Genomic DNA, 12432 nt, shown 5'->3' on the forward strand with positions numbered 1-12432 from the left:
AGTGAAAGCACACAATTGGCCAAAGGCAGGTGCATGTCCCACCTTTTCTGAAAATGTTTAATCCCACAGCGTTTAGCTGTCGGGAGAGAGCAGCGGCGCGCAGTGTGCCATCTGTTGTGGATCATGTTTCATTTCAAGACCTTGCAGCTTTCCGTACAAGGTGCGTCCCCTCTACCCTGGCCAAGGGACAGACCCCACCGCCACAAGAGTGTGCGCTTCTTTTTCCAGCACTCGCATTTCATATATGTCCGCACTCTCTTCCTGCTTCCTTATCTTTGTATTAGTATGTTATTGTCAAGACATTTGCTGTACTGTGTAGTTGGCCTCTATAGTTGCCCCGTTTTTGGGACCATCTTAAAAATTGACCGTACCTTTTAACATTAGCGTTTTTTCATCACCGTGGTGCACGCTTTCTTTTACACTTCTGCGCACCTGTGGTGCGTGCTACCTTTGACATATCTGCACAGTGCACAGCTGTGGTGCGAGTTTCCTTTCCCCACATTGCTTTTGGTGCTCGCTCGATCGAGGGGCTTAACGCAGGCCCTTGCTGTGGGCTTAATTTGAGAAGGTGTCTGCTCAATGGTGATTGTATGATAATATTATTAATTTTTATTATTCCTTGCAACTTTGGCATTGACATTATTGCCCTTTATTACACTGTTAGTTTTAAATCATCAGCAGCAACATTTGTGCCCCTGTGCTGCCCAGACAGGAAGCACACGAGTACCGCCACTGTAACAGGAGGCAGACCCACCACCCCTCCCACACTTCCAACAGACGGCTCTACAGTAAACAGTCGGTGTATTGTTTCTTATCGCTGCAATTTATTTCCCTTCACTGGCTCCTCACCTGCACCCTTCACTCTTCCCCTCTCTTCCTCCCACTGTCTCCTCCCCAAGATTGGTGCAACAGACGTAAGTGTTTAGGCACTTGTAATCTGCAGGAACGTTACTACCCTTAACAGGCCCACGCTGCCACCGTTATTTATTTTTCAGCTACACTGATTATATTGATATGCAAAACCATCCAAACATCCAACAAGGTGCCTACTATACAAAATAAAGGACACGGAGCATTAAAAGATGTTTTGTTTTGGGGAATATTGTGAAATAAAGAGTTTTCCGTTGGAGGCCTGCACACGGGGACAGTTCAGAAAGCCAGCACATTTCGCTCTACAGGAGGCCTACAGATCAGCTGCTGCATACCAGGCGTCCCTCGTATTACAGTTCCTTTGAGTGTGTTTGTGTGTGTAGTAGTCCAGGCTCTTGGTGCTCGCTCAATCCAGGGGCGTAACGCAGGCCCCTGCTGGGGGCTTAATTTGAGCCGGTGTCTGCCGGTGCGCATTTGGGCACCTAATTATTAGCAATTGCTGTTTGTGCGTGCTTGCTGGCACCGGCTGCTAAATAATGCCTTTGCGCAGCTGTGGTGCGTGCTTCGTTTCTCCCCATTGCACAGTACACAGCTTAAAAATTGACCGCACCTTAACATTCGCATTTTTCCAGCACCGTGGTGCGCGCTTCCTTTCACACACCTGCGCAGCTGTGGTGCGTGTTACCTTTGACATCTCTGCACAATGCACAGCTGTGGTGCATGCTTCCTTTCCCCATTGCACAGTACACAGCTTCAAAATAGACCGCACCTATTAACATATGCCTTTTTTCATCACCGTGGTGCGCGCCTCCTTTCACATCTCTGCGCAGCTGTGGTGCGTGCTACCTTTGACATCTCTGCATAGTGCACAGCTGTGGTGCGTGCTTCCTTTCCCCCACTGCACAGTACACAGCTGTGGCGAGTGCTTCCTTTCACCCCACTGCACAGTAGTGGCGCTTGCTTCCTTTCACAACACTGCACAGTGCACATACGTAGTGTGTGCCTCCTTTCACCCCATTGCACAGCTGTGATGCATGCTTCCTATCACCTTACTGCACATTGCACAGCTGTGGTGTGTGCTTCCTTCACCCCACTGCACAGGCCCCCTCTATCACACCCACGTGGTTCTCTTGTTTTCTGTTTAATAAACAAATTTCGCACACAGATGCCCTGGTTTCCGATGTTAGCATTTGTGAACTCACTTGACCTTGCAGCTTTTCTTACAAGGCGTGTCCCCTCCACCCCAGCCGAGGGACAGACCCCACCCCCATAAGCTGGATTATAAAGTGCCCTGAGATAAGCACAAAGGCGCTGGACCTTGCAGTTTTCCTTACAAGGTGCGTCCTGTCCACCCCGGCTGAGGGACAAACTCCTCCGCCAGAAGCTGCTGTGATACTATAATAATATTAATTATTATTATTCCTACTAACTTTGGCATTGACACCCTCCCACTCACAGAAATAATTATAACACTTTGTTTATTATAATTTATACATTTTCAATATGCTGCAAAACATTTACAATGCTCTACAACACATATTAAAAATGTTAACAAAGCCAATAGCTCTGTCTAAACACTTATAATGCCCCAAAAGTGAGACCTATTGGCTATGCCAATGCTTGTTGTTGTAAGTTGTAGCTTGCTGAGTAGTTGTACAATATAAGTTACAACAAGTCTGTTAGAGTTATATGACCTGTTTATGTACCAAAAGGCACTATATTGTGCTGGTACAGTAGTATTGTGAGGGTGAGTAATAGTAACATTTTGAAAAAGAAAGAGGGAAATAGTAGAATTAATTGATGTAATAGCAATATTATGTGTTTAGAGGAGCTCTGACAACTTGTGTGCCCGGTGCCACTGCACCTGCTGCACCATTCAAATCATGCCACTAGTGCCTGCAAGATAACTGCATTTGTGACTGTTTGTTTGGTAGTAAAATATAGCAATATTTGGTGTTTAGAGGAATTCTGACAACTTTTGGCCGCGATGCCACTGCACCTGATGCACCATTCAAATCATGACCCTATTGCCTGTAAGGTAACTGCACTTGTGACTGCTTATTTAGGAGTTAAATATAGCAATGTTATATGTTTAGAGGAGTTCTGACAACTTTTGGGCCCAGTGCTACTGCACCTGCTGCACCATTTGACTCATGACCCTGTTGCCTGCAAGGTAACAGCACTTGTAGGTGCCTGTTTAGGAATAAAATATAGTAATATTAGGTGTTTAGTGGAGTGCCTGTAGCTTTTGGTCCGGTGCCACTGCATCTGCTGCACTATTGAAATTATGACTCTAGTGCTTGCTAGAAACTGCACTTGTGACTGCCTGTTTTGTAGTAAAATATAGCATAGCTCTTGTATATTAACCTTATTTTTATTTTGCAATGTTTATTACAACATTTAGAATTTGATCCTAATGACCAAATAGATTATGTTGAAAAAAATCAATCCAATAATGCCTACAAAGTGCAAAGAAAGGTACTGAGGCATGAATAGGAAATGCCACAAATGTTCTAAGGCTAAAGCATCTGCTTTACACAACTAAGTAATAAAAGAAAGCATTCCAGCATACTGTTAGAAGCTGTCTGCCTTTTCCGTGGTAAGAGATCTCATCTTGTCGACGGACAGTGGATCATCCGGACCAGCCTCGACATCCTTCTGAGCCCCCATTGAATTTCGCCGCCCGACCCTAGGGTTGTGGGCTGAATGGCTGTGTAAGAAACTTACGGCGGGGGGACGGAGGGGTGTGTCTCATTGATCTTGCTTGTTATATTATGCTGGTTGATTATGTAACGATTTACTGATTCCTGCAATAAAAATATATTTAAAAAAAAAAGAGATCTCATCTTGTCAGTGAATGAGGCTTAAACAGTGTGAACAGCGTTAGTAGTATTGTAAATGCATGCAGCCAAGGGAAGTAAACAAAAAAAAGTTCCACACAAAAGCGAATGAACACAGTAATTCAGCTATGGAAACTGATATGAGCCCCCTGTTAAGATATATTAAATGCAAGAGATTTCACAAGCACAGTGCAAGCGATGTGCCGGCGAAACCTAAAAAGACCTAGTGGCTTCGTCATTGCCTAGTTGTGGTGGTGGTGTTGGCATTTGCGATGGTGATATTCATGGCATTGGTGGTGTCTGGCTGTGGTATTGGTGACCCTAGGTGTTGGTGGTGGTGTTAGTGGTGTGGTATCGGCAGTGGTATTATTGGAATTGATAGTGGTGGTGGTATTCTCTGTGGTACTGATGATGGCGGTGGTGTTATTTGATAGGGTTTGGTGATATCAGAGGTTTTATTGGTATTGGTGGTGTTTTGGTATTGTGGTGCTGGTATTATTGTATTGTGTTGTAAATTCCTTTATGTGGTGCTTACTATCCCTGACAACGCATTGAAGCGCTTTAGCTATTGCATTTGTGTGGCATTGCTAGTGGTGATACTAATGGTGATAGGTTTTGCCGAGGATTTTTGGTGATGGTAGTGTTAAAGGTGCTGTTTGCTGTGCACAATGCAGATATCAAATAACTGAGTGTGACAGCAAACATTGCGATGGTTGAGTTTTTTATTGATGTAAGTAGTCCCCTCTTGCATTAGAATGCAAACTCCGAAGGAAGCAGAATGATGCCCCAAAAAGCCAATACCATGCCAGTGAGAGAAATACTCATCTGGGCTAATCTACGTTGAGACTGACTGCCGGCGCGTCATATGTAAGAAGAAAACAATAGTGTTTTTTATCATAAAATATGAACTTTTGAGTCTCTCATATCATTGTTCACTATTATAGTGTATGAAAATGTTTCATTGAAGGACAAAACAATCTTTGCCCTGGAGACTTTATTTAACTTTAATGAACAATGTAAAAGGGGAAAAAATACATGAATTTCCTTTCCAGATCACCTTTGTTTTAGCGGGTAACTGTACCCAGATCTCCGTAGGGGTATTCGGTACCCCTATTAGTATGAAATATTTAGTTTGGGGGGCACATGAGTAATACTGTCCTCCGAGATGAAGGGCTATGATTGTTATTGCTGCCTCATATAAAGAAGGCATTCGATATAACAATACATTTTAATTTATTTATATAAAGCATAATGTACAGAGAAATTACTGATGCCCTGGTTAATATGGATCGCTGTGGTGTTTCTGTTAGAGAATGTTACTGGATTTAAATTAGTCTGAGTCAAGTAAATGAATGAATAATGAACAATATTTTTTCTCTGCAGTATATCGGATCCGTGCCCAATGAAGCGCTGTGATCGCAGTGAGAACCACGCGGCCTCCTTTAAAGTGAAAACTAAGAATGTCTGGGAATGTTAAATGGCTGAACAGTGGCAGAAGCGCCGATTATCAGTGCCAGAAACGCTGCAAGAATACCTCTTTCGCCTTCTACCAAGCTGTGCGGGATCTGCGGCCTGTATGGGTCCTGGAGGACATGCGCATCATGGAGGTGCTCCACTGGGAAGAGGGCGGCAAGGTGAGTTCGTACACCCCGTCCGAGGCGCTGCTGTATGCCCTGGTGCATGACCACCAGCCCTACGCCCAGTACCTGCTGAGCAACTTCCCGCGCGATGCTCTGGCCATGCCCAGCGTCAACTTCCATTGCTGCCAGTCCCCTGCGCCTCACTTGGCCATGGCTGTCCGCTACAACCGCGTCAGCATTCTCCTCAGGATACTGAAGACCATGGAGGCCTTGCCGGACAGGCAACGACTCAGCTACCTCGACCGCAGGGGCTGCCAGCCCGTAGAGAACGGACAAACGCCCCTGCACTTGGCCTGTGAACTTTTGCACCCGGAGTGCCTTATTCTGCTGCTGGGGCACGGTGCCTCGCCCTCTACATTGGACGGAAATGGGTACACACCACTTGACACTTTAGTACAGCACATCGGGCGGAGCCAGCAAGACCTGCGCTGTAAACTGCTCTGCTTGGACGCGCTCTCGCTCTTCTTGCCAGAACAGGTTCAGTTCACTTCAAAGCAACAGCTGCAGGCCAACGAAATGTTCTGGCAGGAGCGGCTGGGCAGGAACTTGTTTCAGTGGCTCTCGGGCCAATGTCCGCCATCTTTGTTCACTCGATCGATGCAGGTTTTAATCCGCGCAGTCCCTCTGGCACGGTTCCCGGAAGCCCTGGACGAGCTACCCCTGCCCGCCCTTTTGAAACCCTGGGACCTAAAATGGAAGCACTGAGTGGTGTGACCCGGTGCACTTGTGTCTAGGTGCACTCTCCACAATGCATCTACTATGTGACATTTCTTAATGTGGATAAAGGCACTTTTTAAATATTTATAAAATTACCATGTTGCACTTTATAACTTTTAAATGTTAATACATGCATTGAGTGCAGTAAAAGAAGACAGTTTAGCACCATGTGTTAAACAGGCAAGGCTGGCCTTTGGCATGGGCGAGCTGGGCCCAGGACGCCAATTGTCTGAGGGGCACATGAAGCTCTGTGCATTAAGGTTATGTCAACAGCAGTGCCCTTCTCATCTTGCTCCAGCCTTGTCATTGTCCCTGCCCGTTCGTTTCTGCCTGATTTGCCAGTTGGAAGTGGTTTTAGTCCTTCATTATCACAAGGCGGGCGATGTTTTTAACACCTCTTTAGCCCCCTTCCTTCACCCTGTGACCCCTGCTGGTACACATCAACAAAACCATCATCTGCCTGAGGCAGCTTTGCTATCTGTGATTTAGGTGAGCTGGGGGTGGTCCGGGGATGTTTGTATTCATGGGCCAGTCCCTGCTCATCCAGGTACAGACCAGTGAACACAAAAGGGAACCCCTGCTGTTGCATTTAATTCACTACCATCAGCAAGGGCGCCAAATTTCTCTCCGCCCATGCTCAGGGCGCTATTTCAGCAAAGGCCGGCTCTGGTTACAGGATTGTAACATATTAGGTTATTTATTAAGATTTGTTTAATGTTCATGAATGTTAATCAATACGTTTGTATTGAAGTTAAATCTGATACGTGCACACATCTACTTTTTACTATAAAATATTATAAAAACGAGAAAGCCTAATTGTGGGACAGGAAAGCAGCTTTCTAGGAAAGCACATTTGCATTCAGGGCTGTAGATGCTTACCGATAACAGATTTATTCTAAAATTATTTATTTATTGAACACTGTTGCAACGTCATGATACTTTCTTTCATGCCCCCAGAGATTATGAACCAACTATATCTGCTGTAATTCTGATTAAAGCTCACTGGGGCAGGTGTTTCCTAATGTTTATTTTTTGTTATCCGTTATTTGTATGTGGCACACTTACAACAGCACCATAGGCCCACCACTATGAAGGATTTGTGCACTGTAAAGGTCCTCTCAAATAACCCAGACTAAAACCTTTAGATCCTGGATGAAAAACCACAAACATACCCACAATTTTTACGTGAAAATTGCAATGATTAGATGCCCCAAAATGTTAAACGAAAAGAAACACTTTAGGTCGACCACAAACTGTTTTGGCCCTTCTAGCTCAAGGAAGAGTGGAAATTAAAATTGGCTCGGCAATTACGTTGCCCAAGACTCATATGGTACCCCAGAGTAGCAGCTACTCCCATCATTGTGCCCATTTATAGAACTTTTCATTTAGCTTCACTCTGAGATTTGTTAGCAAGTGAGTGACACTGTAGCAGTTGTGTAGCAAATACTGAGTTTTGCACAACCAGACACATTTACACATAGTTAAACTAGGAAGTAACAACTAATGTCCAGATTTTCAAAGAAAAGGCTAAGGCAGCTAGTTAAGTCGCACATCTTTACTGCATATGAATTCTCCAAAATGTTAAGGCATGTAAAAGAATAGTATTGCCTGGGGAACTCTATCCAAAGCAATAAATTGCCCAGCTAAGGCAAAGCAATTAAGCAGAGGAGCTGTTACTCCGAAGCTTACACCTGGACATTCGTCTGTCCATTCTCCAAATTAGTAGAATGAATACTTTCTCCAAGAAATTGACCCACTAGTTTATAACCGTCATGGGCATCTTAAAACAAGGCACATAAGTTCTTTGACTCATCCTCCTTTTCCTCAGTTTAGATTCCCGTGTAATTACATCGCTATTTACCACACTCCATAAGTAGCTATACCTTGGGGATCATTGTTTCTGAAAATGGAGCATAACATGCAGATTTTGGGGCTTACTGCACCGACACCTGCATGTCCTGTTATTTGCTGGACTTCTTTCACCGAGTACATTTTGGCAGTTATCGGGTGAAAAATAAGACTGTCTGTAAAATACAACAAACTTGTAATTCCGATACCTGTCCAACAGTGTTTGCTTGGGTGTCAGAATTGTTACGAGCCACTCGCAATTGAGGCTTAACACGTTCCACACTGTCTTCCTGCGTAAGATCTGGCATATTTTTTCTCATTTATCATGGCTTGAGAGCACCGTAGAGCTGTTTCAGCAGTCAGACCACTAGTGCCATTGATTGTCCACTGCAGTGTGTCGGCTCTGTAATGGGAGTCAACATTGTCCCCTATTACTGGTCAGAACTTAGCAATAGCATCATCATCGTTAAGGTTTCATGCTAGCGCTGTCCAATGCTGGTCCACTACGGAAGTAGCAATGCCACATTTTCAGGATATCCGTAGGATAAATTTGGGTACATTGTATCCTAATGTGAGTCATTTACATAGTCACTTGGCATCTTTAAAATGTTTAGTTTGGACGTCCTTTAACTGTGTCATTAATACAGGTTGATTTTCACATCCAAGACCTCTAAGTTTTCATAAACTCCTGAGTAGTTCCCCAGATTGCACTACATGACAGTGTCAGACACACATGGGCTAAGATCACGCAGAGTCCAGCTCCATACACAGAAGTTCTTTTGCAGAGGGGAAAAGGAATAAGAGTCTCTTTCTGAGAATGACAACCAGAATATTGTAAAAAAAAAAAAAAAGAAACCATTTGCTTCATTGATAAAGGTTATGCAATGAACATCAGATCCACACTGCTGAAGAGTCAAGACTGTATTCTCTTTGGGTGGCATCAGTAGATAAGTTGTTCTGGTTGCTACAGTCCTACAAACCACTACCCATCAAGTCAAATTGGGCACATTTCTCTCCAGTATGGCTCACACCTCCATGCTCAGCTGCGTCACCAATGCTTGTTTACATGGCCCCTGCTGCTGACCCTTTAGACACATACAATATTAATTATTGAATGTGTGTTGGCAGCACTTAATTCCAGCTCATGTTTGAAGATTGGCCCGGAACCATCATTCTCAGTTTGTCCTATTGCCTTTCACATTTGCATCGTTGGGTGCTGAACAAGTGGTTGTGCCTTAACGGTGAGAAAACTGAAATCCTCCTCTTGAGGGTCTGTAAGGCATGCTCACCTTTCATGTCCCTGTGGGAAAGGTAGGCAAAGTAGGTGTGCTCTCTCACTGAAAACTGCCATTTACCCCTCAAAAGAATGTGATTTGCCTCTTCTAAAAGGTGGTCAGCTGATTTGGTACTGCTCTCAGAAAGTTTAATTAATGTTTACACCAGTCATTTCTGCTTAGGTTATTTTATGAGCCTATACAAGGGCCTCCCCATTAAACCACTTTAAAAGTTTCAGAAACTCCAAGATTATGTAGTTCCTTTTGTTTGGGCAGAACCAATAACATCACTTCACACCAACCCGAAGGCCCTCCACTGGCTTCCAGCAAAAGAAAGAATCCACTTCAAAACATATGGACTGTCTCCACAAGTTCTTGCTAATTGTTTGTCCCAGCCATCAAACTGGAAGCCTCTGGCTCACAAACTGAGGCCAGTTGACGACCCTATTATTTAGACATTGACATGGTCAATCTATTCCTGGCCACGGCAACTCCCTGTGGAATTCCCTAATATTGCAACTGAAAGTTCAAAGCTACTGTCTCATATTCAGAAGATCCTTTAAGGTCAGTGCTTCACCCAAGTATTTGGATACCATCTTCATCACAGTCCTTTCAAGTTTTGATAGTCCTGCCTGATCAGATGCCTAGGACTGGATATTCTGCCTTCATGCAGGCAGGACTCATTACCAGGCTTCGTAATCAATTTAGGATTGTGTTTGACAATGGGTGTCCACCAGGACATTGCTTGGTTCAGTTTTGTTACCCATCACCCGGTTTCTGTTGAGTGTACTATATTGAAACCCATCACTGCTATATGTGCCCTTACCCCAAAACCTTTCCAAAGACAATGCAAGATGATTAGTAGTGCTTTACAAAAATCCCAAATAAAAAAAATATACACACTCAGTTTATAGATAACCAAGCAAGCTATGGTCAGTGCTTATGTGACATAATTCTCCCTTAATATTTAATTTATAGGGAACTTGTCAGTATGTGTACCTGCACATTGACTGTGTTTACTGATTCTTTTAACATTTAAGCCCTCTTTCGTAGTCTGTGTAGTGGTATACTGCCACTTTCAGGAGTAGATAACAAATAAAAGTTGGCGTTGCCTAGAGACTAGGCAGTGCTTTGCCACATTATTGTAATTTTCCCAGGTTTTACCTGATCTATCACATATAGTGACCTATACACCTTCCACTATTCCTTGCACAGACTATATTTGAATGGAAATGTTTAATTCTAAATCTTTAAGCAACGAGTGGCTTTGAACATCTCTACCTCATGTACTCACCTCTAAATTTCATGCCTGCTCGCAGCTCTGCCACTCTCGCCTAGGTATTCCTTTGTCCATGCGCGGCAATCCAATCAGGGACCAGGTAATCACTTGCTCAGGGAGCTCAGAACATGACTATCAACATCCCTATCATCTCCACTGCGTGCACTGTAGATTGAGAATCATACTTGAAGGACTTTATTATGAATGTCCAGTTAATCTCAGTGGAGCTGGTAACAAAAATGACCAGCCCCATCAGGAATACAAAAAGTCAGTAGCGTAGCTAGACCTTTTGCCACCCATGGTGGCACTGCGTTTGCCGCACCACGGTGTACGCATGTTAAGAGCAGGGGGAGGGGTGCTGGCAATTTTGGCGTTCCTCCTCCTGCCTTGGCTTTAAGTGAGAGCGGGTGGGGGGGAGGCCACCGCCCCCTGCTACGCCACTGCAAAAAGTGCAGTAACATTGGAGCTCTTGAGTTTTTCACCTAGAGAACATCCAGCAGAGGATGTGGAAAAGGTGCAGGAATCACGGCAGAAAATATAAATAAATATTCCTGCATGTTATTCACTATTATCCTGCAATTATGAGTAATCCCCCCAGATGTACCAATGCCCATAGTATCCGCAAACCCACATTTAGGAATCAGAGGATACTGGGAAATTATCACTATCACTATACATGCCCCAGCATACCTATCTTTTCACGTCAGCCTTCCTTGAAAGAGACAGTCGTGTAATTTCTTCTGAGATGCCTGGACCTATGTGTGCTCTAAGGTCATGGCTATCATGAGATCAAACCTTTTCCAGATGTTTGCCCCAGCACTAACATTCAAGAAGCTTGTACATTCTCGTCATATCATTACGTTTTGTGTTGGTTCAGTTCCTTTCGACATCTTAAATACCTCTTCCCATGAGACTTCAGTAGCCTTGTGATCTAATTGTCACTGTATTCCTCGTACATACAATCTTTCATCCCTACGAAACGCCTAGCACACTACTGTAAAGTCAAATCCCAGTAAGAAAGAGCAGAACGGTGCCTTACTGAGATTGATACTCAGCATATCAGCGACTTAAACACGACACAACTGCTTTATCAGTGCCTCATATGAAGAGAAGAAAAACACCCAATGCCACATAAAAAGAAAGCATTTTAAAGGGTTTTCTGTTTCAGTTAGGTTGCTGTTCAGTCCTCTGGTGTATTTTGTCATGTAAACTCAAGAGCTCACCACTGTAGCAGAATCAACTCCCCTCCCACAAGCCCCACGGTGAAAAGGCCTTAAATGAAGATAAGTACGGTTTGCTTGATTGATCTGTGTACATCATGTTCTCGTTTATTTGTTAATGTGTTACAGTTTCTTTGAAAGTCAGTGTTTGTTGCTTATTCATAAAATAAATGTTTATCCAAAACATTTGTGCAGTTTGTGCATTTTATTTTTTGTTTCAGTTACCCTGTGTCCCCCTAAAAGGGCATTGCAATATTTTACAGTGTACCAATAAAATGCAGTACACACTGTGACAAACAGGGGAGCGCCATGAGGAAAAATGTCTTGGCATAAGACCCAGAAGCACACACAGCTCAGAGCACGGCAGGTGCCTGGCAGTGGATCGAAGAACCACAAGCTGGTTGAGTCTGACTATTCTAGCCAACCCATAACCTCAAAGGCAAGGCATTTCTAAAGTGCCTCGGCCCACACTCTGCCTTAAAAACCATTGTGGGGGCATCAATGGAAAATGATGCATGAGCGGATTGTCAGAACTACTTGGGCTAAAATGTGTTAATATTTGACGCTAGGCGGCACAGAACCAAAGTTGCTACGCTGCCTTGCATCAAAAAGAGAGAGAGAAAAATGCACCATATCTACTGGTGCATTTCTTCTCTCTCCCAGCACTGGTGCACTTTTGGCTGTTATGTACTAAAACATAAGCTGTTGTGCCATAGTACAAGGGTGTGTGTGTTCTCTGAAGCA

The 12432-nt window shown here is 43.9% G+C and overlaps 1 protein-coding gene across 1 annotated transcript in view; it reads left to right on the forward strand.

The window, feature by feature from the left end:
• Positions 1–11874, forward strand: part of ANKRD9 (ankyrin repeat domain 9) — a 28824-nt gene extending 16950 nt beyond the window's left edge. Inside the window, exon 2 of the mRNA XM_085626334.1 lies at positions 5094–11874. Coding sequence (XP_085482460.1) covers positions 5171–6055 — 885 coding nt within the window. The 5' untranslated portion in view covers positions 5094–5170 and the 3' untranslated portion in view covers positions 6056–11874. The remainder of the gene's footprint in view (positions 1–5093) is intronic.
• The last annotated feature ends 558 nt before the right edge of the window (positions 11875–12432 follow it).

Source organism: Triturus cristatus, chromosome 9, assembly GCF_964204655.1.
Source record: "Triturus cristatus chromosome 9, aTriCri1.1, whole genome shotgun sequence".
In the NCBI taxonomy this organism is placed as follows: domain Eukaryota; kingdom Metazoa; phylum Chordata; class Amphibia; order Caudata; family Salamandridae; genus Triturus; species Triturus cristatus.